The 24,940-nt window shown below is 39.4% G+C and overlaps 1 protein-coding gene and 1 non-coding gene across 2 annotated transcripts in view; both read right to left on the reverse strand.

The window, feature by feature from the left end:
- Positions 1-9,387: 9,387 nt before the first annotated feature.
- TRNAG-UCC (transfer RNA glycine (anticodon UCC)) lies at positions 9,388-9,460 on the reverse strand. Its single transcript has one exon. It is a non-coding gene; the product is annotated as a tRNA-Gly (tRNA).
- Positions 9,461-16,124: 6,664 nt separating this feature from the next.
- Positions 16,125-24,940, reverse strand: part of LOC117203972 (uncharacterized) — a 34,738-nt gene continuing 25,922 nt past the window's right edge. The window contains exons 6-7 of the mRNA XM_049696234.1: positions 22,217-22,334; positions 16,125-18,916 (exon numbers count right to left, since the gene is read on the reverse strand). Of these exons, the coding sequence (XP_049552191.1) occupies positions 18,728-18,916; positions 22,217-22,334 (307 nt within the window). The 3' untranslated portion in view covers positions 16,125-18,727. The remainder of the gene's footprint in view (positions 18,917-22,216; positions 22,335-24,940) is intronic.

Consider the following 24,940-nt stretch of genomic DNA (forward strand, 5'->3'; position numbering starts at 1 on the left):
TAAACACCCTTCCTTACCCTTTAGAACAGAACAGTCATGTGCTACAGTTGTGAGCATAAAGGAAATCCGTTTTTTCCAACAACTATGAGTTCTTGGAACAATATCTTGTAGCTTGGTTTATCATTGGATCTCTTGTTTTTTAAACTTAGAATTTATGAGAAAAAAGTTAATATATAGCTTGTTATGGCATTTTAGAAGAAAATCTCCGGCTCCACGCTCCTTGGCTCATTACTCTACTGATTTTAATACCTCTGTGAGGTTTTAAAGGTTGAGAGGAATGGCGAAATTTGTGTTAGATAATATTATTTTGTCAGTGATGTGATATATAGGTTATTGTAAAGGAGTTAAATACACACAGACCCAATTTTTGAAAATTAGTCATGTTCTTCCCAAACTTCCATTACAAGCAAGATCTTGGGGTTTGTTGTCCGTGATAGACTATACATTTTATGTGCTTTTTAAGTAGAGAAGGTGAAAAATAATTAACTAGCATTGCAGATAAGAGGTCTTAGTCCACCTATATTTTATAGGAATTTGCCCTCCAAATGTTTGAGAGAGACGTCACATAAGATAGGAGAATATCTTTTCCTGAAGTAGAATGAAATTTCCTTTAAAAGTGACAATCAAGAAATAGTCATCTCTATACTTACTTGCCAAAGTTTTTAAAAAGTTTATGTTTCTTACCGTAAACCCAGTGCTCCTCCACCAAGGATTCAGAAAGGGCTCAGTATAAAGCCAGGGTTCTAGGCCATTTTGCTTTTAGTCTAGGGCTGCTGTGCTTGCACATGGTAAGGGCATTGATGGCACTTGTGTCCTAGGGTGTCATGTGTCTGTGTGTTTGGTAGGAGGTGGTGTTGTGTCCAGATTCCTGGTCGCCCACTTTCTATCAGATTTACAAGCACCATCTGTAAGGTAGGCTGAGATCCAGATTAGACCTGTGCGGTATGGAGTGGTGGGTTTTTAACTCCCTCCTGTGAATTACTTCGGCTCCCGCATCGCATCTCAGAGGGTGGGGATGCTGCCTTGACTGTTTCACTTGGAGGGTTTTCACGGATGCCACTTTAGTAGATGAGCTACGTTATTAACCTACTGTCTGTTCAAAAGACACCAGCAAAGGGTGTACTTGGCTGAATTGATAAATTATTCTACACGAGGACTAACAAATCCCCTGGTAACATCAGGAATATCTTTTTTTTCCCCTTCTCATTTACTAAAAACTTTTCCAAGTTGCATTCTGTTGTTGCAAGTTTCTGTAGTTTTCTTCTGTGACATCTTTCTATTGTCTGACTTTAAATAAAAATGTTTCTAATAATATCTGTCTGGCAGTGCATTGCTTTGCTTTAATAAATCTTCAGTAGTTAAAGATAGGGCACTGGGGAGCCGTGTACTCGTATGAGAGTTTGTAAATGGAACACCTCCAGGTCTTCCTGAAAGAAGGGGACAGCAGTAAACTGTCCTTCAGGTTATCCTTAGTGCACAGAGAGTGTGCTTCACTTAACCACAGAGATTAACAGCATTTAAGGCCCTATCCTGCGTAAGGGAGTACCTCTTACATTAGCTTAAATCAATTTTCTGTTTAAAGATCTGAATCTGAGAGGTTGCTAGCAAATGTAATGCTTTGGTGTAGAACAAGAGCTCTTCAGGGTCAAAATAGGATCTCATTGCAGGAAAGGCTCTCAGAGAGCAACTGGTCATTCTTCCCTCCAAGATCAGGAGCAACAAAGAAGTGGCTAGTCACGCTTCCCTCAAAGGTCAGGAAGTATCATTAAAAGGTGTTTTCTGACTTCTGTTCTAGTATGTTCAATGGCCAAGGGCACCCTGTCTCAAATAAGGGAACCTAGTAGATTACTGGATTTAATTACGGAGCAACTCAGATTATCAGAAACTTCTTCCTTGAGAGCTAGCGTGATCTGGTCCTGGTGCAGTCTCTCCTGAGCAGTGCAACGCGAGGCGAGTTAGGACTTCAGTGAGTATCACTTTCCTCATGGACAAAATGGGGACTCATCACTTATTAAAGAAAGATTGTTTGAGCACTTAGCATTTGCTATTATGTTTTGAGTTACAGAGATGGGTAAGATAGACTGCTTTTTAAATCAGACTTACTACAAAGTGAAGTCACAGTGCTTTGCGGCTAATATCAAATGATCAAGTGCACAAGGATATGTTTTAGAAAATGACAAGGAACAAAAAAAAAGTATGGTGGACATAATGTTACATAATTCTTTCAAAGCAAACCATGCCCGTCTCTAATATCCTCACATTGGTCATGGCTCTGCCCCTTAAACTTCATCCTCCACAATGGCACGTTCATCTGCCCAACATTTTAGAGCCCAAAAGTGTTTATGATAATTACAGTAAAACCTCAATAAATGATGGGCAGTGTGCTTGGGGATTAATTAAATATTCACCATGTGACGAACACGCTGGTTACTTTTTTCTACTACAATATATTCTTGGATACCCCATCAATAAAATACTCAACAAATATTTTTATTGAGATATAATTGACATGGAACATTCTATTAGTTTCAGGTGTACAACATAATGATTCAATTTATATATGTATTGTAAAATGATCACCACAATAAATCTAGTTAACATCCATCACCCCGCAGTTACAAATTTTTTGTCTACTCTCAACAACTTTCAGATATGCAATACAGTGTTATTAACTGTAGTCACCATGCTGTATATTACATCCCAGGACTTATTTATTTTATAACTGGAAGTTTGTCCCTTTTGACCTCCTTCACCAGCTTTGCACCCCACCCCTCCCTGCCCCAGCCTGCCTCTGGTAACCACTAATATGTTCTCTGTATCTCTGAGTTGGCTTTTTGTTTTTGTTTTTTAAATTCCACATATAAGTGAGATCATTCAGTATTTGTCTTTCTCTGTCTGTCTTACCTCACTTAGCATAATGCCCTCCAAGTCCATCCACGTTGTCACAAATAGCAGGATTTCCTTCTTCTTTTATGGCTGAAAAATATTTCACATTATGCATATGTACCACATTTTCTTTATCCATTCTTCCATTGATGAACACTTAGGTTGCTTCCATGTCTCAGCTATTGCAAATAATGCTGCAGTGAACATTAAGGTGCATAGACCTTTTCAGATTAGTTTTGTTTGTTTGTTTCCTTCAGATAAACATCCAGAAGTGGAATTGTTGGACCATTGGTAGTTCTATTTTTAATTCTTTAAAGAACCTCCGTACTGTTTTCCGTAGCGGTTGAAGCAATTTACATTCCCACCAGTAGTGCACAATGATTCTTTTTTCTCTACATTTCCACTAACACTTGTTATTTCTTGTGTTTTTGATAATAGCCATTCCGACAGGGGTGAGGTGATATCTCGTGGGTTAGATTTGCACTTCTCTGATGATTAGCAATATTGAGCACCTTATCATGTACCTGTTGGCCATCTGTATGTCTTCTTTGAAAAAATGTCTGTTCAGATCCTCTGCCCATATTTTAATCAAATTGGTTTTTTTTCTTTTGCTATTCAGTTGCATGAGTTCTTTATATATTTTAAATATTAACCCCTTATCAGATGGATGGTTTGCGAGTATTTTTTCCCATTCTGCAGGTTGCCTTTTCATTTTGTTGATGGCCGATAAATATTTATTGACTGAATGGACTAATTTCAACTTAGAAAGGCTTTGGAAAGACTCACACACTTGCAGTTATCTTCTCCTGCATGTGGAGTACCTAGTGAGTGAGAAAGAATGCAGATTGGTCTTGTTCTCAGATCTCCAATCAGCTGCTGAAGCTGGAATTAGACCAGTGAAATATGGTCACCACTGTCACATTGATGGCATCCAAGGAAGTGAAAAGACCAAAGTGTTCCTATAAAACAAAGCAAAATTCCAGCATAGGATTTATTAGCCATAACCACAGACGAGCACATGTTTCCATTGATCTTACAGGCATGTAACCCGGCAGGTCTCTCAAGGATCCCTAAGTGCTTTTAATTATCCTTAGAAGCTCATTTCCCAAAAGTGAGCCAAGCCTCTCTACATCCCTGATATCTACCTCCTCCCCCTAAGTAGCATCAGAAACAGTCATTAAAATATGTGTCATTTTTCACATTATTAACGGACTTTCTCTTTTGTCTTTTGGAGTTTGCAAACTCTTGCCTCATTGGCTTGTGACAGCCATCCAACTGGGATAGTGGAGTGAAAGAGAAGAGACCATTATGGCTTGTTACAAGGAATACAAAGAGAATGAAGGTAATATTCAGCTTTAACACTCAAAAATGGGATTTTGCAGCAATATCATAACCTGGTTTGAAATAATTATCTGAATTCCTTTATCACCCCTGCAATATATCAATGACCAGAGTTTTGCTTAAAAAGGGGGCAAACAAAAGAGAAATGTGGTGGAGGAAGGAAGCCTTTTTCTTTCTATCCCTGGAGAATTCTAAGAAAAAGCATAAGAGGAAAGGAGAAGAGGGGATTGATCAGATGGGTGTCCAGAATTGTTTTCTTGGGGGTTGTGGGTAACGAGAGCTTTGATTTCTGTCTGAGATTCTGGGAGGAGACTGTAGTGCAGAGGTCCCATCACTGATGTGGGGCAGCCAAGGTTACATGGAAGTATTTGCTCAGGATGTCCTGATTCTCCTGGGGCACTCTCAAACCTGTGTGTCCATGGGTGCCCTCTGTGATAAGATGTGGTGACCACACAGCAGAAGCCAGGGAAGGGGTCATTAAGAGCTTAAGCCATTAGGAGCCAAGGAGAAGCAAAGGCTGTGAGGGCAGTTGTCTTATGCTCCCTGGGAGCACTTCCCAAGCCGAAGAAAGGGCCACAGTTTACCCAGGTGTAGATACGGCATGAGAGGCCAGTAGGTGTTGTGGATAGTGATCAGAGCAATGGATTTCAACCAGTGGCCACTCCAGGATCAGCACAAAGCTGCCGGGCTCACTACCCCTACCCCCAAGCCAAAAAATGTGTGTGCAAACTACAGGGCTCACTACTGAACCTCCCCACCTACCCCGCTCCGCCCCCCGCCCCCCACCACACACACACCCCTAGATGCCATCTTAGGAGAGACTGAATCCTACTAAGTTTTAAACCAGCTTGGACACCTAATTTTCTCCTGCTGATCATTGGGTGTGAACTCAGGAGAAAGGCCAGACAGTCTATTTTGTTATGGACAAAATAAGCAAACAAAAAACCTTTCCATATCTGAGTTGTGTGAGCTAAAATCTGCAACCCAAGAGACACTTACTGAAGAGCAGCTTACTTTCCATCAAGCATCTGGAGTTTGTAGTTCCCCCAGGCTCACGACAGCAGACGGGGCAACAGAAGTTCAGTGTTTACTCTGAGGCCTCGTCCACTATTTCCATGGAACACTGGCTCAGAGAGAGTTCACCAGATGTCCAATTCTTACACAGAACCCAAGAGTTTACTGAGACAATATCTCATTACATGTTCCAGGAGGTGGTGTTGGCAGTTTAGTTACTGCCATCCATTTCCAGGAAGGCAGCAGACCCTGAAATTTGGCAACGTGTTGTTCAAGAGGGCTTCAGTATACATAGAAAGGAAGAGTGTCATGGGTGAGGCCAAGCAAGCATAGTTGTAAGATAGGTTAGATAGAAAATTAATTTAAATGAGTCTCAGAGGAAAAATAAAGGCTATGGATAAGGCTAAACTGTGGTTTCATTTAATGAACTGAATACAAGTTTAAGTACAACTAAAATGGACATAGTTGACCTAGGAAGCAGTGAGACAGCCTCACAAAGGTTTGCATTCGTTGTTACAACTGCTCTAAGACTGGTTTGGAAATCTTAAGTTGGTATTCTATCAAGGCCCCATCTATGGGATTGGGTTGTCTCCTCAGTAAAATGATGCATTTAATTTGAGGAATGAAATTTCTTGTTCCAGATTCAAAATTATAAATATGTATGTTTCTGGATCTCTGTGTCCATTTTTTGTTTAAGTGTGTGTGTGTGTGTGTGTGTGTGTGTGTGTGTGTGTGTGTGTTGTGCTGACATACCAGATGTCCCAGTGTTTAGTTTGGGAATCGGTGCCAGTTGCCTATTAGGTCCATATAATCAGGACAAGGTACCAGCTCAGTTCAGAGTTAAATGTAGGAAGTTAAGAGAAGCACCCTAATATTCTTCTGTGAATTAAGTGTGAATTGTCTCAGGAGGCTACTAAGTCCCATGATAATGTTAAGAAATGTAGAAGGAAAAGAACGTTTTCTATCTCCTCAACATACAAGTTCCTGAGTGTTCCAGTTTCAGTGTGCAGGGTTGTGAGGAGGAGGAAGACTGGCCTGCCTGTCCACTCCTTCTAAGTCCCCTCCTCCTGCCCTCTTCTGTTTTTTGATCTCCAGCCATACCTAGGTTTTTACCAGTTTTTACTTCATTTTGTTTTAGAGAAGGGATTGTCCATCCTACCTCCCCACTTTCAAATCTTGATTTGTCTCCTCCTTCCCCTAAGGATTTGCTTTTCCAGGCATCCCTTCTCTGTTCAGTCTCTGTATGGCGGCAACTTCACCTACATGTGTGCTATATCCCTCCAGTGAAAACTACTGAACATGACTTCTGCTCTGGTCATAATGTTGTAACAGGGACTGGATTTATCCTCCTCCTTTAAACAACTAGAAAACTGGATTAAAATACATGAAATTACTCTATTAGACATTGGACCATAGTCCATGAAAGACATTGATATTTAAGAGAAGAAAAACAACTAAGGAAGCCCTGCAATCACCCCAGCTCTTTGCCTGTCATTACTTTCTGGACCACAGAGTAGGGAGGAGGATCCCAGGCAGTGCACAGCAGTCTCACTAAATGGAGGCAAAGATGGAAGCAGGAGGCAGAGGCAGCTGTGTGGCAGAGTTCTGGAGAGGAGAGAGCTAGCAGAAACAATTCCAGAAATATGTGTAGGGGTCCCCTTGAGCCTTTGTTGAACACTGAAATGTGAATTTGTGGAGTGAAACTCCACAAGGTTGGATAAAGAGTGGCTGGGGAGCTGTGAGTTATACTGTTCTAGGAACTCTTACCACCGCTAGGAATTGTTCAGGCTTCCTCCAGTCAGAGGGGAGAGTTCTCATTGATCACTTGAGTATGCAGCAGAGACTCCAGAAAGGCTGAAGCTTAATAGTAGGTTTAAATTATCCCTAAGGTAGAGACTACTCTCTGTCTGATATAACAAAGCTTAAAAATAAGGCTCAGAAGGATAAAACTAAACCACAAGTGATTGCACTGTCTGCCAGAACAGAGCTCAACACTCTTTAAAGTGAGACAGTAAAATCCATACATTCAACAACGTAAGATCTACAATGTCCCGCATCCAACCAAAAATTGGTAGACATGCCAAGAAGCAGGAAAGTATTGTCTTTTACTAGGAGACAGTAAGTCAGTAGAAACATATCCAGAAAGTATAGCATGATGAAATTAGCAGACAGGGATATAAAAACAGCTATTATAAATAAGTTTACATACTTAAGGGAAAATATTAGCATATTGAGGAGAGAAATGGAAGATAATTTTGAAAATAATGAGATTTCTAGAGCTGAAAAGTACATCAGAAGTAAAAATTCACTTCATGCAATTAAAAAGAGATAAGACACTGCAAAAGAAAATATTAGTGTACTTGAAGATGTAGCAATAGGAAGTATCCAAAATGGAGCACAAAGAAAAAATAAATTTAAAAAAACGACAAAAGAACAAGAGTTTCAGTGACCTGTGAGCAATACCAAGAAGTCTGTCATACATGTAATTGGACTCCCAGGAGGAGGATTGGTGGGGGAAGGAGTAGCAGAAAAAAATATTTGAAGAGATAGTAGAAACTTTTCAAAATTTGATGAAAGCTATAAGTTCAGATGCAAGAAGCTCAATGAACCTCAAGCACGATAAACACAAGAAGAACACTCCAAGGCACATAATCAAATTCCTGAAAATCAGTGATTAAGGGAAACTCGAGAGACAGAAACAAAAGACATGTACAGAGAAATAAGCCTAACAATAACTGCAAATTTCTTGTCAGAATCCAAATGAACCATAAGACAATGGAAAGACATCTTTAAAGTACTAAAGGAAACTATCAATGTAGAATTAGGTAACTAGTGAAAATACCTTTCACAAATCAGGAAAAAGTTAAGACAGTTTCACACAAACAAAAGCTGAGAGAATTTGTTGCCATCAGACCTGTACAATAGGAAATGTTAAAGGAAGTTCTTTGGGCAGGAATAAATGAGGAATGAGGTGCATCAGAAATGGTAGATATGTAAGAAAATATTAAAAATTTTAACTTTTAAAGACTTTGAAAGAAAAATTACTATTTAAAGAAAATATTATAACTGTGGATTGTGGTGTTTATAAAATATATGTTACAACAGTGGCACATGGGAAAGGAGAGGGAAATGGAAGGTTGTTTTTTTTGTTGTTGTTGTTTTTGGTTTTTTTTGAGAGAGAGAGATATACAGTACATGAAGTGGTATAATATCATTTAAAAGTAGACTGTGATAAATTAACAATGAATATTGTAAACCCCAGAGCAATTAGCATAAAATACACCAGGGAAGTACAGCTTATAAAACAATGTGGAGATAAAATGGAATTATAAAAATATGTTCAAGTAATCCAAAAGAAGGCAGGAAAAGAGGAGGAAAACAAACCTTGTTAATAATTTCATTAAATGTAAATGGTCTAAACACTCCACCTAAACTACAGAGATTGTCAGAGCCACTATAAATCCACAATAATCAAGAGTCAGATTGCCTTAAGGATGGACATATAGGCCAGTGTAACAGAAGAGAGACACTAGAAGTTGACCCATATATATATATATATATGTCCAACTGATTTTCACTAAGAAGCTAAAGTAATTCAATGGAGAAAGAAGAGTCATTTCAGCAAGTTATGCTGGAACATCTGGATATTCATATGCAATAAATAAATAAACCTTAACCCTTTTCTGACACCACACACGAAGAGTAAGTTGAAATGGATCTTAGACCTAATTGTAAAAGCTAAAATTACATATACACTTATAGAAAAAAATAGAAAATCTTTGCAATCTTGGGATAGGCAAAGGTTTCTTAGATATAAAACAAAAAGTGAATTATAAAAGAAAAAATGGTAAATTTGATTTCACTAAAAATTTTAAATTTCTGCTCTTCAGGAGATATCTTTATGAACACAGACAGGCATGCCCCAGACTGGGAGAAAATACTTGCAATAAGGATTTGTATACAAGATATATAAGAAACTTTGTTATAACTCACTGGTTAATAAAAATTAACCAAAAAATATGGGCAATGAAAGAAAACGATACAAATGGCCAATAAGTACCAGAAAATGTGCTCAATATTATTATTATTTTATTTTTTAATTTAAATAAATAAATATTTATTTATTCCACATGTGGCACTTGGAACTTCCCTGAATAGGGATCGAACCCATGCTCCCTGCAGTGGAAGTGCAGAGTCTTAACCACTGGACCACCAGGGAAGTCCCTTGGTGCTCAATATTATTAGTGAACAAGGAAATGCAAATTAAAACCACAGTGACATACCGTTAGACACCCTTGAGAATGACTAAATTTATAAAGACTGACAATATCAAGTGGTGGGAATATAAAATGGTACAACCACTTTTGAAAATAATTTCATAGTTTCCAATAAAAGTAAGAGTATAATTACTATCCAATGCAGCAATTCCACTCCTAGGTATTTATTCAAGAGAAATAAAAATACATGTCCACACAAAATCTCGTACGTTCATTTTTTTTCCAAAATAACAAAACCTGAAAAGAATCCAAATAGCTATGAGCATGCAAATGGATGAAGATATTATGCTATATCCATAATTGAAATACTATTCAGTGATAAAAAGTAACAAACTATTGATACACAAAGCCACATGGTTGTGCTGAATGAAAGAATTCAGACACAAAACAGTCCTTACCATATGATTCCTTTTATGTGAAGTTTTAGAGTAGTCAAAACAAATCTGTAGTTACTGAAAACAGATCAGTGGTTGCCTGGGCCCAGAGATGGGTGAAATTTTACTGTAAAGGAACACAAGGGAACTTTGGGGGATGATGGAAAATATTCTATAGTGTGACCGTGGTTACAAGGTGTATACATTTGTCAAGTGGCAGTTCAGGTCCACATCTTATTCTCCTTGGCCAGCAGCTAATTAAGGCATATTCTCATTCTTCTTCCCCCTCTTCCTTTTCCTCCTCTTCTTCCTCCTTCTCCTCCTCCTCCTCCTTTAATTTATTGAGGTATAATTGGCATGTAACATTAAATTACTTACAGTTGTACAACGTATTGATTTGATATTTGTAAGAATTGAAAAATGATCACCACAATAAGTCTAGTTAAGGCACATTCTTCTTATCACAAAAGGCAAGAGCACAGAAGGATGAACCCAACTATATAAGCACATTTCAACTAACACATCATATCAACAACATTCCATTGCTGAGACAAGTTCCGTGGCCAAAACTAACATCTTAATCTGGGGAAATACACTCTGTCCACAGTGGGAAGGGGAGTGGGGTGAGAAATTGCTGAATAATAGTCTAAACTATCAGAACACTTGAATCAATTCTCTGTATCAAACATTCATACTCATTCAACAAATATTTATTTATCAGCTTCTCTGCCAATTCTAGGCTCATTTGTGAACAAAAAGACCTGGTCCTCAGGGAGTTTCTATCCTACGTTTCTCAAATGAAAAATGTATGTGAAATCCAGCCTACAAAATGGATGAAAGCAGAGACATCCTGGCTCAAGTTGGGGTGGGGTGCTGGATCCCACACTTGAATCACCCCAAAGGAGCAAGTCCCCCACAGGGCAACCAGTTCTCATAAAGCATAGCGAATACCTCGCCACTCGTTGGCTTAAAAGCCCACAGGGACTTCGCTTATCTGTACGACGGGTCCAAACTCCTTGGCTTTGCAATCGAGGCTCCTTTTCCAAGTGCCTTCCAGACTCTGGCTGTCACACCCCTAGATCCACAGATCCAGACCCAGTTGGTTCTGCAGAGAACTAATCGGTCTCTCTATGTGCTCCCATAGTATCAATCACATTCCATTCTAATGAGCTACAAATTTGTCTTCTCAGGTGCACTGTGAACTATCTTCCCATTTGCTTCCATCTCCCCAGGACCTCACACAGTGTCTGTTCCTCAGCAGGAGCTCGTTGAATATTCACTATGGTGTAGGACAGACCGGGGTTCCAAATCAGAGGCCACAGGTGCACACTCCCAGGTCCCACAGCCTTTTCAAAAATCTACATTGGATAGAGTACACAGTATTGTATAGAGTACACAGAAGGGTCTTGCCTCAGAAGGAATTATTTCACCTTAGACTGAACTCTACTCTCATCCCACTTAACAAATCTTAGAAGCAAGACAGAAAATATTAAACTGCTTCCAAGTAACTTAACTGTCTCCCAGAACAAGTTCAAGAATATTTATAGGAACACAGAAATAGCCAGCACCCAAAAAGGCAAAATCACAATGTGTGGCACACAGTAAAAAAAATCACCAGGCATGCAAAGAAGCAGGAAATACTGCCCATAATGAGGAGAAAAATGAATCTATTGAAAGCAACCCAGAAGGGGCACAGATGTAAGAATTTGTAGAGAAAAAAACATTAAAAGAATTATTAGAATGGTATCCCACATGTTCGTAAGTTAAGTAAAAGCTTAGGAAATATTTAAAAAATCAAATTTTAGAGCAAATAATATTGCCAGGAATGAAGAGATTAATTTATTAATGATAAAAGAGTTAATTCATCAAAGTGATATAAATGTTTATGCACCTAATAACAGAGCTTTAAAATAAATGAAGCAACTCTGATAGAACTATAAAATACGCAAATTCACAATTACATTTGCAAATTTCAATATCCTACTCTTAAAATTGATAGAACAAGTAGAAGGAAAATCAGTAAGGACATCAAATACTTGAGCAACAGTGTCAGTCAACTTGACCTAATTGGTTTTTATAGAGTACTCCAACTAACAACAGCAGAATGCACTTTCTTTTCTAGTGTACATGGAACATTTATCAAGATAGACTATAACCCAGGCCATAAAACAAGGCTCAATAAATTTAAAAGGATTCAAGTGCTACAAGGTATGTTTTTTGACCACAAAGGAATTAAATCAGAAGTCAAAACAGAAAATCTCTGGAAATTCCCCCAAATATTTTGAAACTAAATAGCACAGCTCCAAGTAATCCATGGGTCAACAAATAATTTAAAAAGGAAATTAGAATGTATAATGAGAAATAAAAAAATATCAAAATTGGTGGGATGAAGCAAAAATAGGGCTTAGAAATGTACAGCAGTAAATGCCCATATTAGAAAAGAAGAATGCCACAAAACAAAGACCTTACCATCAACATTCAGAAACTTGAAAAAGAAGAGAGAATTAAACCAAAAGTTATCAGAAGAAAATAAATGTTAAAGATAAGAGAAGGAATTCATGAAATAGAAAACATAAATCTAAGACAAAGTCAGCAAAACCAAGAGCTGGTTATATAAAAAAATAAATAAAATCGAGATGAGAAATCTCTACAGAGGCTTATTAGGAAAAAAAGAGTAAAGACAAATCACCAATATCAGGAATGAGAGAAGTGACATAAATACAGATCCTATAGATAGTAAAAGAATAATAATATATTATGAATAACTTTATGCCAATAAATTTGACCTTAAAAGAAATAAACAATTCCGTTAACTCCACAGACTACCAGTATTCACCTTGAATATCCTATACCTATTTAAAAATAATATTTTAATTAAGATCTTCCCATAAAGAAAACACCAGGCCCATAAAGTATCACTGATGAATTTTATCAAGCATTTAAAAAAGAAATAACACCAATTCTCTGCTAGAAAATAGAAGGGAACACCTCCCAAATCATTATACGGGGCCAGTATTACACTAATACCAAAACCAAAGACAGTACAAAGAAACAAACAAAAACTACAGTCCAATGTTCCTCATGAGCACAAACACAAAAATCCTCAACAAAAACATACTAGCAGATAGAATCTAACGATACATCAAAAGAATAATATGTCATGACCATGTGGTGTTTATCCTTGGAATGCAAGGTTGTTTCAACATTTGAAAGTTGATTGATGTAATCTAGCATATTAACAAACAAAAACAAAACAAAAATTAAACCCCCCACGTAGTTATATTAATTAATGCAATGCATTAAAAGTATTTACAATATTCAACATCCACTCATGATAAAAATTCTCACATATAACAATAGAAAGGAACTTTCTTAACCTGATATAGGACATTCACCAAAAAGGCCTACAGCTAGCAATATAGTTAATGGTGAAAGACTGAATGCTTTCCCCCTAACAAGGCAAGAATGTCCACTCTCACTCCTCTTCAACATTATATTGGAAGTTCTAGCCGGCACAATAAGACAAGGAAAAGAAATAAAAGACAGACTGATTAAAAAGGAAGAAGTAAACTTTACAGTAATGACAGTTATATCTACATAGAAAATCCTAAGGAATCTACAAAAAGCTCCTAGAAGCAATAAGTGAGTTTAGGAAGGTAGCAGGATACAAGGTTAACATTTTTAAAAATCAGTTGTATTTCTGTATATTAGTAATAAAATTTGGAAACAAAAATTTTTTAAATGGTACCATTTACAACAATTCTATAAAGTGAAATATTGAGGTTTAATATATAAAATATGCACGGAACCTTATGCTAAAAACTACAAAATGCTGGAGTGATACACTGTGCTCATGGATTGTAAGTCTCAACATAGTTAAGATGTCAGTTTTCTCCAAACTGATCTATAGATTTAATGTAATTCCAATCAAAACCCCAGCATAATTTTCTGGAGATAACAGACAAGCTGATTCTAGAATCAGCTTGTATATGAAAGGCCAAAAAATTAGAATAACCAAAATCATTTTGCAAAGGACAAAGTTGGGGGACTTAAACTACTGGATTGTAAAGCTTGCAATAAGACTACAAGAATGAAGACAGTGTGATATTCATGAAAGAATAGACATACAAATTAATGGAAAAGAATAGAGATTTTAGAAACAGACTTGCACAAACATGGTCAGTTGGTTTTTGTCAGTGGTGCAAACACAATTTGATGCAAAAAGATAGTCATTTAAAGTTACAGTGTTGGAACAATGGGACATTCATATACAAAAAAAAGAAACCCAAATGAACAAATCTTGACCTCTGCCTCACACTTCAAACAAAAATTAATTCAAAATGTGTTATATATCTAAATGTAAAATGTAAAACTCTCAGTCTTTTAGAAGAAAACATAGAGAATTTTGTGACCTAAGTTTGGCAAAGAGTTCTTAGCACACAAAAAGCATAATCCATATACCCCCCCAAAAATTGATAAATTGTACTTAAAAATTAAAAGACATTGTTAAATGAATGAAAAGACAAGTTACAGACTGGAAGAAAATATTTGCAATCACATACTGAACAAAAGAACTTGTATCTAGGATATGAAAAGAACTCTCGAAATTCAACAATAAGAAAAAAAAACAGAAAAAAAGAATAGGCAGCAGATTTGAAAAGATGCTTCAGCAAGGAAGATGTGTAGATAGCAAATAAGTACATGAGAAGATGTCAACATCATAAGTCTTTAGGGAAACGCAAATTAAAACCACAGTGAAATACCACTGCTCACCTATTACAAGGCTAAGATGAAAAAGAATGACCATACCAAGTATTGGAGAGGAAGTGGAGGAACTGGAACTCTCACACATAGCTGGTAGGGATGTTAAACACTACAGACATTCTGAAAAAAAAATTGGCAGTTTCCTTAAAAATGTAAACATTCACTTACACTACCACCCAGCCATTCCGCTACTAGAAATGTTCCTGAAGCAATGAAAGCATTTGTGTGTACAAGGACTTACATAAGATGTTCATAGCAGATATTTTTGTTACAGCCCCAAACTGCAAGCAACACAAATGTCCATCAACAGGCGAGTGGATAAACAAATTGTCCTATATCCATATAATGGAATACTACTAGGCAATGAAAAACAATGAATCTTGATATACATAGTAACATGGATATCTCAAAATAATTATGCTGAATGAAAGAAGCTAGAGGGGTAAAAGAACACCTACTGTATGATTCCATTTTTACACAAATCCTAGGTAATGCAAACTAATCTTTTTAATTGAAGTGTAATTGATTTACAATATTATATTAGTTTCAGATGTACAACGGAGTGATTCAATTTTTTATACATTACAAAATGATTACCACAGTAAGTCTAGTGTCCATCTGTCACCATACAAAGTTATCACAATATTATTGACTATATCCCTTATTGTGCACATTAAATCTTGTGATTTATTTATTTTACAACTGGAATTTGTACCTCTTAATTCTCCTCACCTGTTTCACTCATCCCCTCACCCCTTCCCTCTGGCAACCACCCTTTTGTTCTCTGTATCTATGAGGCTATTTTCATTTTGTTTATTTGTTTTGTTTTTTAGATTCCACATATAAGTGAAATCATGTGGTGTTTGCCTTTCTCTGTCATACTTATATCCCTTATCATAATACCCTCTGAGTCCATCCATGTTGTTGCAAATGGCAAGATTTCGTTCTTCTTTTATGGCTGAGTAATACTCCATTGTGTATGTATATTTTATCCATTCATTTGTTGATGGACACTTGGGTTGCTTCCATATCTTGCCTATTATAAATAGTACTGCAGTGAACATAGGGCTGCATATAGCTTTTCAAATTAGTGTTTTTGTTTTCTTTGGAAAAATACCCAGAATTGGAATTTCTGGACGTATGCTAGTTCTATTTTTAATTTTTTGAGGAACCTCCATACTGTTTTCCATAGTGGCTGCACCGATTTACATTCCCACCAACAGTGCACGAGGGTTCCCTTTTCTCCACATCCTCACCAACACTTATTTGTTGTCTTTTGATAATAGCCATTCTGACAGGTGTGAGGTGATATATATCCTTGTGGTTTTGATTTGCATTTGCCTGACAGTTAGTGATGTTGAGCATCTTCTCATGTGCCTGTTGGCTATCTGTATGTCTTCTTTGGAAAAATGTCTGTTCAGGTCCTCTGCCCTTTTTTTTTTTTTTTCTGCGGTATGCGGGCCTCTCACTGTCGTGGAGCACAGGCTCCAGACGCGCAGGCTCAGCGGCCATGGCTCACGGGCCCAGCCACTCCGCGGCATGTGGGATCCTCCCAGACCGGGGTACAAACCCGTGTCCCCTGCATTGGCAGGTGGACTCTCAACCACTGCGCCACCAGGGAAGTCCCCCTCTGCCCATTTTTAAATTTGTTTTTTGATTTGTTTTTTTCTTTCATATTGAGTTGTATATGCTCTTTGTATATTTTGGATATTAGCCCTTTATCAGATATATCATTGTTAGTGTATAGAAATGCAGCAGATTTCTGTTATATTAATTTTGTATTGTGCAAGTTATGGAATTCATGTATTGGTTCTAATCGTTTTTTAGTGGTATCTGTGGGATTTTCTATATATAGTATCATGTTATCTGCAAGCAGTGACAATTTTACTTCTTCCTTTCCAATTTAGATAAAAGGAATTTCTTTCTCTTGTCTGATTTGCTGTGACTAAGACTTCCAATACTATGTTGAATAAAAGTGGTGAGAATAGGCATCCCTGTCTTGTTCCTGCTCTTAGAGGAAATGTTTTCAGCTTTTCACCATTGAGTATGATGTTAGCTGTGTGAAATAAAATTCATATTTTATGACAAGTCAAGAAAAATTTAAACATCAAAAATTTTCTCTGCACTTTGGCCTCCTCTCTCCTCTCTGCTGTGCTTTGTGCACCTGCATTATATTACATTTTCCAATCAGCAGAATATAAAGAGCAACATTCTCCCAGCACCAACAAGGCAACTTAAAAGATAACATTCCTTCTTAATCTTGTAAGGGACCACGATGAACCATGACCCACTATTCACTACATTGTATAAACTGTCAACAATACGTTATTTATGTACAGCCTCTGTCTTAAAAACTTACATAACTGTGCTTTGACCTCTAATGGGCAGAACAGTTCTCAGAGCTTTCCTTGAGGCTGTTCCCAGGTAACAATCCTCAATTTGGCTCAAATAAAATCTTCCATTTCTTTCTTAGATTGACTGATTAATTTTTCAATGACAGCCATGTGCTTGTCATATATGGCCTTTATTATGTTGAGGTATGTTCCCTCTATGCACACTTCATTGAGAGTTTTTATCATAAATGGATGTTGAGTTTTGTCAGAAGCTTTTTCTGCATCTGTTGAGATGATCATATGATTTTTATTCTAATTGTTAACGTGGTGTATAACATTGATTGATTTGCAGATAACTAATCAAACTAATTTTTTTTTCTTAAAACGGGTTAGGTTGACAAATTTTATTTATTTTTAAAATATTTATTTATTTATTTGGCTGCACCAGGTCTTAGTTGTGGCACGTGGGATCTTGGTTCCTGCGTGCGGGATATTTGTTGCGGTATGCAAGATCTCTTAGTTGTGGCATGCGAGATTTAGTTCCCTGACCAGGGATCGAACCCGGGCCCCCTGTATTGGGAGCACAGAGTCTTAACCACTGGACCACCAGGGAAGTCCCTCAAATTAATCATTAAGTGACAAAGCAGATCAGTCATTCCAGGGACCCCGGAGGGGAGTGAGGACACTTTTGGGGTGATGCATATATTCATTATCCCAATTGTAGTGATGATTTAATGGGTGTATACAAGGCAAAACATCACATTGTATTCTGTTTTTTTTTTTTTTTAAAGTGGAAAGAAATCCCTATCTTTATTTACTGTAAATCTGAACCACAATCCCACTGGGTTGTGGGAAATTCTGCCTCATCTAGTGTCAGCCCTCCTCCCTATGGGCTGTACCAGAATATAAGAGGGTGGCACGATGTCCCCCAAACAAGCAAGGCCCCAGCCCCCAGGGCATCCCTGCTCCGAGACCACGTACCCAGTCCCTGTCTACATTCCCCTCCTCCAGACCCAGTTCTCCACTTTTGGCCCATGCAGTTCAACCCCTGAGGTGAAGGTCACTGGTCTCCTCATTCCTTTACCAAATAGGTTTTGTGAAAGATCCTGAGAACTGAAAAATTTCCACTGACTCTCCAAGACCTTAATGCCCAACTGTTCCTCTCCATCCCAGATGCTAAACCCAGATTCACCAAATCACAGCTCAGGGCCTTCAGACTTGCAGCTCCTGCACTGTATCCCCAAGTAGCACATCTTCAGTTTCCTCACACCTTGAAAATTTGAACAGTGCCAAGTTATTCAAGCAAGGTGAACTCTGACTGACTACCAATCTAATCCATAAATCTTTCAGTTCCTGGATCCCTGTAGAACGTGCTGGGACTGTTTTCACATTGCAACATCTTAATATAGGCTTAAGCTAATAGGGCTTGGGTGTTTTTTACCCCATCCTTGCCCAGTCTATGTGTGATGTTCCTTCTAAACCCAGAAAGCTAAGTATCCTTCCCAGGAAGATAGCAGTCTCACCAGGGGCCCAGAGCTGTCCCCTTGACTGGGAATACTGTCGGGATACCTCTGTTCAAGGCCCAGCCCTGGCTGCCCTGCACCCACCCAACCCACCGTGTCCCCCTGTGTCCCCACAGGCTGATTCGGCCTAAAAGGCACATTCCATGGGCTCCCAGAGTCTCAGGGCCAGTGCACACATCAACAGAGAGTCTGACTTGGAGAATATTGCTCAGCTTTTATAAGGCTTCTTGAACCAGGGCCACGAGTGTCGGGGGCCCTTTAGTGCTTGTTTTTCGCAGGCCCAGCTCATCACAGTCGAGGTCTGAGGTTTCTTGAAGTCTGTGCCTTCGCAGTTTTCTTCTCCACTGCATGCAGAAGGCAGCAACTTCCAGTTCCTCCGGATCTGGGGAAGGCTGTCTCAAACCCTGGAGGAGAGAGAGATGATTAAGTACTAGGAGGCACTGTGCACTCTCTCCCAGTGTCAGCTCATTGGAGCTCCTAGGGGATTCTTCTGAGTGATGCTGGGACTGGTTTTCTGATATTTTAGCCCTAAATTGAATAGAGAGCAAGGAATCGTGTTTGGAGAGGTCCTCTGAATTGGAGCCCACTCATTCTTAAAGGACAAGCACAACAGGACAAAGGATCTTGTCTATCACGATAGAATGTTCTGGGACTGTAGTTAATTAAAAAAAAAAAATCTCTCTCTAACCCAAATTCTGCCTCCTGGATCTTGCTTTATTCATTTTGCTTTATGCAAACTATCCATGGGTCTTTAGCCAGCGGCCTAAGCAGAGCCAGGACACAGGTGTACACAGCAAGCACTCAGCCTGGCCCTCAGGTTCTCCTGCACTCAGATGGCCTGGGCATTGGGACCTGGGGACTGGCCCTGCCCTGGGTGGTGCTGCAGGATCTGCGGGAGGCTGTGGCTGTGGCCACGCTGGCGTGCTGGCGGGAGAGATGCTCACTGATCCATAGGGCCAGTCCTGAGCTTTTCTCTCAGTCTTCTTTATATTCAAGAAATTCTGGGACTTGTAGTTCAGGTATGCACATTTTCCAAATGCTTTTCACTGGGTGTGTCTATTTTATGTACTCTTTGAATTTAATCGGTACAAAGTTTCTTTAAACTTGAAATGAAATTTCCTGTTCTATTTATTTAGTGCCTCCATGCACTTGCCCACTATTCTAGGTCTCTGGCTTCATGAAGTGTACATTCTAATAACAGAGCCAGACAAACACATAAAAGTGAGGAAAGAAGCAGACAACTACAAAATGTGATAAGTGCTACGAAGGAACCATACAAGGTACTAAAGCAGGGGACACTTGGTGCGATTTCATTTAGATATAGTGGGGAGTATTTCATCCCTTTTGAGGAGGTGGAATTTAAGTTTGGGCCTAAAAGATAAGAAGGAGACAGACATGAGACAATTTGGTAGAAGTGGAGGGGCAGAAATGCATCTCACACAGGTAGAATAGCACATGTGAAGGCCCTGGTAGGGTATTCTTTTGGGAACCCGAATATTTCCCATTTCCTGCCTTCACTTAGGACATAGAAAGCTGGAAAGGGAGTTGCTCCCACCCTAACAACAAGAAAAAGTCAGATAATCCACAAAATCATAACTTTTCTTGAACTTATTAGAGAGTGAGGTTGAAGGGCAACTCACTGGACTGAAATCTAAGAAAAGACAGCCACTTTCAGGGAGAGGCAGGGGCCCAGCACTGGCTTCCTTAGGATAGAGCATGGGAGGAAGATGAGACTATCATATACCTGATCAGAAGATTTTAGCTAAAATTCTTAACAAATTGCTGTGGCCAATTGTAGATGAGTGTGAGTGTATAGGACCCATGAGAGCCACAACTAAGAAAAATCCACACCTGTTCACAGGCTTTCTCCAGGACCTCTCCTGGCGCTCATGACAAAGATTTGGGACAGGGCAGGAGGTTGGGACTGTCTCCCTTGTGGAGCAGGCTTTGGGAAGAGGAGCAGCCATCACTGCAACAAAGGCACAGATCTCTGCCCACATCTGTCTCTTCATGGCACAAAAGCTCAAGTCACTGAAGGAAGGACAGTAAATCCTGTCATCCCCAGGGCACAGGTCAAGACCACTGCAAGCGGAGAAAGAAAACAGAATACAGCCCTCTACCTTGGGGGAAGAAGCAGAAAACCATCCTGAATCCATAATTGTTAAAAGTCTCCTATTGGGCTTCCCTGGTGGCGCAGTGGTTGAGAGTCCGCCTGCCGATGCAGGGGACACGGGTTTGTGCCCCGGTCCAGGAAGATCCCACATGCCGCGAAGCGGCTGGGCCCGTGAGCCATGGACGCTGAGCCTGTGCGTCCGGAGCCTGTGCTCCGCAACGGGAGAGGCCACAACGAAAGTCTCCTATTGCTGAGGGAGGAACAGGGCCTGCCTACAATTGAGGCTGAGTGAGAACAACAATGAACACTACCACCTCCTCTCCAGACCAACAATCATCGAGTCACAAGTAACAAGTAGGCTATGGAGAGGCAAGAACATTGAGAGAGAACACCCTGAGGTGCATACTCACAAGGAAAGCCTCAAGCTGACAGTGGGACAGGAACATTGATGAAAACCCTCTGGTAACCCAGACCCCGCACTGAACACAAAGTAATGCTAGAACATTTGAATCCAGTGGTTACCCAAGGATGACTGTAACAATGCCGCCCAAACTCAGCTCAACTCCTGACTATATTGACTCACACCCCCACCTCCCACCACGCACACACACTAAAGGCCTAGAAGAAGAGGTGGGCCCATTTTCAGGCATACATAGTATTCATTTAGTCTCTGCCAGTCTATGCATGATGTCAAGTTTTCAATGGAAAATTAAAAGACACACAAAGAAGAAGAAGGATCTGCTGTCAAGAGACAAAGCAATCAAAAAACCCAAACTCATGGGACTTCCCTGGTGGTGCAGTGGTTAAGAATCCGCCTGCCAATGCAGGGGACACAGGTTCCAGCCCTGGTCTGGGAAGATCCCACATGCCGCGGACCAGCTAAGCCCATGCGCTACAACTACTGAGCCTGCGCTCTAGAGCCCGCGAGCCACAACTACTGAGCCCACGTGCCACAACTACTGAAGCCCGTGCACCTAGAGCCTGTGCTCCGCAACAAGAGAAGTCACTGCAGTGAGAAGCCTGCGTACTGCAACAAAGAGTAGCCCCCACTCACCACAACTAGAGAAAGCCCGCACGCAGCAACAAAGACACAATGCAGCCAAAAATAAAATAACTAAAAAAAAAAAAAAACCCAAACTCAGATATAAGCCACATGTTGAAACCATCAGATAGGAAGTTAAAAATAACTATGATTTATATATTAGTGACTTTAGTGGAAAAAGTAGACAAAATGCATGAACAGATGGTGAGTTTTAGCAGAGAGACAAAAACTATGAGAAATAAACAGAGATGCTAAAAATAAGAAAAAACGTGGTAACAGATTGAGGAATGCTTTGACAGGCTCATCAGCAGATTGGACACAGCTGAAGAAAGAATCAGTGGAATTGAAGGTAGGTTGATAGAAATTAACCAAACTAAAATGCACAAGAAATCAGGTGACAGGTTTGGGTAAGAAATGCAGTTGAATTTAATAGCTAAGAAGCAGGTAGAGTTGCCTCATGAATGTCTGCAATGTTGCTCTCAGCCTGTGACCTGAGTCATGGTCCTGTGCATGTCTGTGCCAGTGTCCACCCTTGGGATTAGCACTTACCCGCAGACTGGCGGCTTCTGCAGCCCTCACAGTCTTAGAGGCAGCACGGAGGAGCCGCTGTGCATTTTCCACCAGGAACTCTTCAGAGGACTTGCTTCTTGCCAAGGAGGCCTTTACTCTTGGGAGTTGACAGGAGGAAAGCAGTTAACATTATACCAGGTAAGAGGCATAATCTCAAATAAACAAATACCAGATGGTTTTACAATGTGAGCCTCTTCCAGAAAGCTGGGATGCCTTTGTAGGGACTATTCAGAGAAAGAAAGTTCTTAAGGTATAATTTAACATTTTAACATAAAATTTATATTTTGATACTAAGAAAGTATGACTCATATAGAATCTATAAATTAACAAGAAGTATGTTTTTAAAAAAATTTTATTGAAGTATAGTTGATGTGCAATATTATATGTTACATGTGTACGATATACTGATTTACAGTTTTTAAAGTTTATACTCCATTTATACTTATTATAAAATATTGGTTATATTCCCCATGTTGCACAATATATCCTTGCAGCTCATTTTATACATGATAGTTTGTACCTCTTAATCCCCTACCTTTATATTGCCTCTCCCCACTACCCTCTCCCCACTGGTAACCATTATTTTGTTCTGTATATCCGTGAGTCTGCTAAGAAGTATTTTTAATGAAAATAACTGAAGAGACCTAGCAGAATAAATGCCAACATCCATACCTAATGAAAGGGAACAAGAAATTTTGTCTAGAATTGCATTCAGGACTTAAAGTAAAAGTTCTAATCAAAGATCAGACTGCTATTTCTTAATTGAATCACACACCTCAATGATACTTGCTTTAAACTGAGTGTAACTGAATTTAGTGAGACAAGTTGTTTTTCACCAATGAAAATGAAGATGCTATACATAAAATAGATAAACAACAAGAACCTACTGTATAACACAGGGAACTGTGTTTGATATCTTGTGATAACCTATAGTGGAAAAGAATATGAAAAAGAATAGATAGATAGGACTTCCCTGGTGGCACAGGGGTTAAGAATCCGCCTGCCAATGCAGGGGACATACATTCAATCCCTGGTCTGGGAAGATCCCATATGCTGCAGAGCAGCTAAGCCTGTGCACCACAACTGCTGAGCCTGTGCTCTAAGCCTGCGTGCCACAACTACTGAAGCCTGCATGCCTAGAGCCCATGCTCTGCAACAAGAGAAGCCACTGCAATGAGAAGCCCGCGCACCGCAACAAAGAGTAGCCCCCGCTCGTCGCAACTAGAGAAAGCCTGTGCGCGGCAACGAAGACCCAAAGCAGCCAAAAATAAATAAATTGATTTAAAATAAAAAAGAATAGATAGATTGATTTAGATAAAACTGAATCACTTTGCTGTACACCGGAAGCTAACACAACATTGTAAATCAACTATACTTCAATAAAAATTAAAATTAAAAAGAAAATGAAGATGCTGTGAAACTTAAGTGACTAACTGTGGTAAAATCTCAGGACTTCCAGATCCTTTAGAGAACTGGGAACTTGATAAATGTACCTGTATTAATCATGCCTTTTTATTTTCTGTGTTTCTGATGCACTATCTTAGGGGCATCTGATGTTGGAAAGACTGCCCCTCCCAGGGTTAGCCAATTCTTAGAGTAAACCACTTGCCTGCAAGTGCACTTATACATGCAAACCAACCAATCCAAAGTTCACACCCCCAACCTTCTCCTTTATAGCGCTCTTATACTCTGGGCCACTATTCCCCTGCCCTAATCACCCCAGAGCCAGGTGCCAGACAGCTAGAGATAATCTCTATACTCCAGAGCCCAAATTCAAATTAACCAGTCCTAAAGCTGTTTAGCCTACTTCCCCTGACTTGTCCATTCCTTCCCACGAAAACACAGTAAAGGATTTGTCCATGCTTTCCCCTCACTCCTTCTGCTTTTTGACTGACCCTGGTGCTTCCCTATGTGGTCCTACCGACATGGTTCCTGTTTCTAAGGGTCCGTGAGGGATTGTCTTCCTTGTTTTCTTCCTTCTTCCTTGTCACATCCATGTTTGCATGTCCTACTATACCTGATTTAAACAAATCCAGAGTACCCTTACAGCAATACCCATATTTGAAATGCTAAAATTTTTTTTTTTTTTTTTTGCGGTACGCGGGCCTCTCACTGTTGTGGCCTCTCCCGTTGCGGAGCACAGGCTCCGGACGCGCAAGCTCAGCGGCCATGGCTCACGGGCCCAGCCGCTCCACGGCATGTGGGATCTTCCCGGACCGGGGCTCGAACCCATGTCCCCTGCATCCGCAGGCGGACTCTCAACCACTGCGCCACCAGGGAAGCCCTGAAATGCTAAAATTAATTACAGTTCCTGTATCTTAAGTAGAAAAAATCTGGTAGCTAATTGTGACATGATTTTGTGCCTGAAATATTATTTCCTAGAGAACGTAACCAGGCTTTGTGTTTAGTTTAAAAACAATTTATATACCCTGGTCTTGGCGATGTTATTTTTATGCCTCACAATAATTGATAATAGTCTTAACTACCAAGCTTTCCCATAATATATTACTAATAAACGTTTGTTACTGATGAATATGCCACTGCAGGTATTAAGGGACTTGGGTGGAAATGAAACCATCCTATACTTCTATTCTGGTGTTCTATATTATCAACGTGAAAACTGTTATATGGAGACAATGACCAAAAACTGTTCAACTCCAGCACAAGGCTTATGTTAAGATTAATTCATGGGGCACATTAAAT

This window comes from Orcinus orca, chromosome 13 (genome assembly GCF_937001465.1).
Source record: "Orcinus orca chromosome 13, mOrcOrc1.1, whole genome shotgun sequence".
In the NCBI taxonomy this organism is placed as follows: domain Eukaryota; kingdom Metazoa; phylum Chordata; class Mammalia; order Artiodactyla; family Delphinidae; genus Orcinus; species Orcinus orca.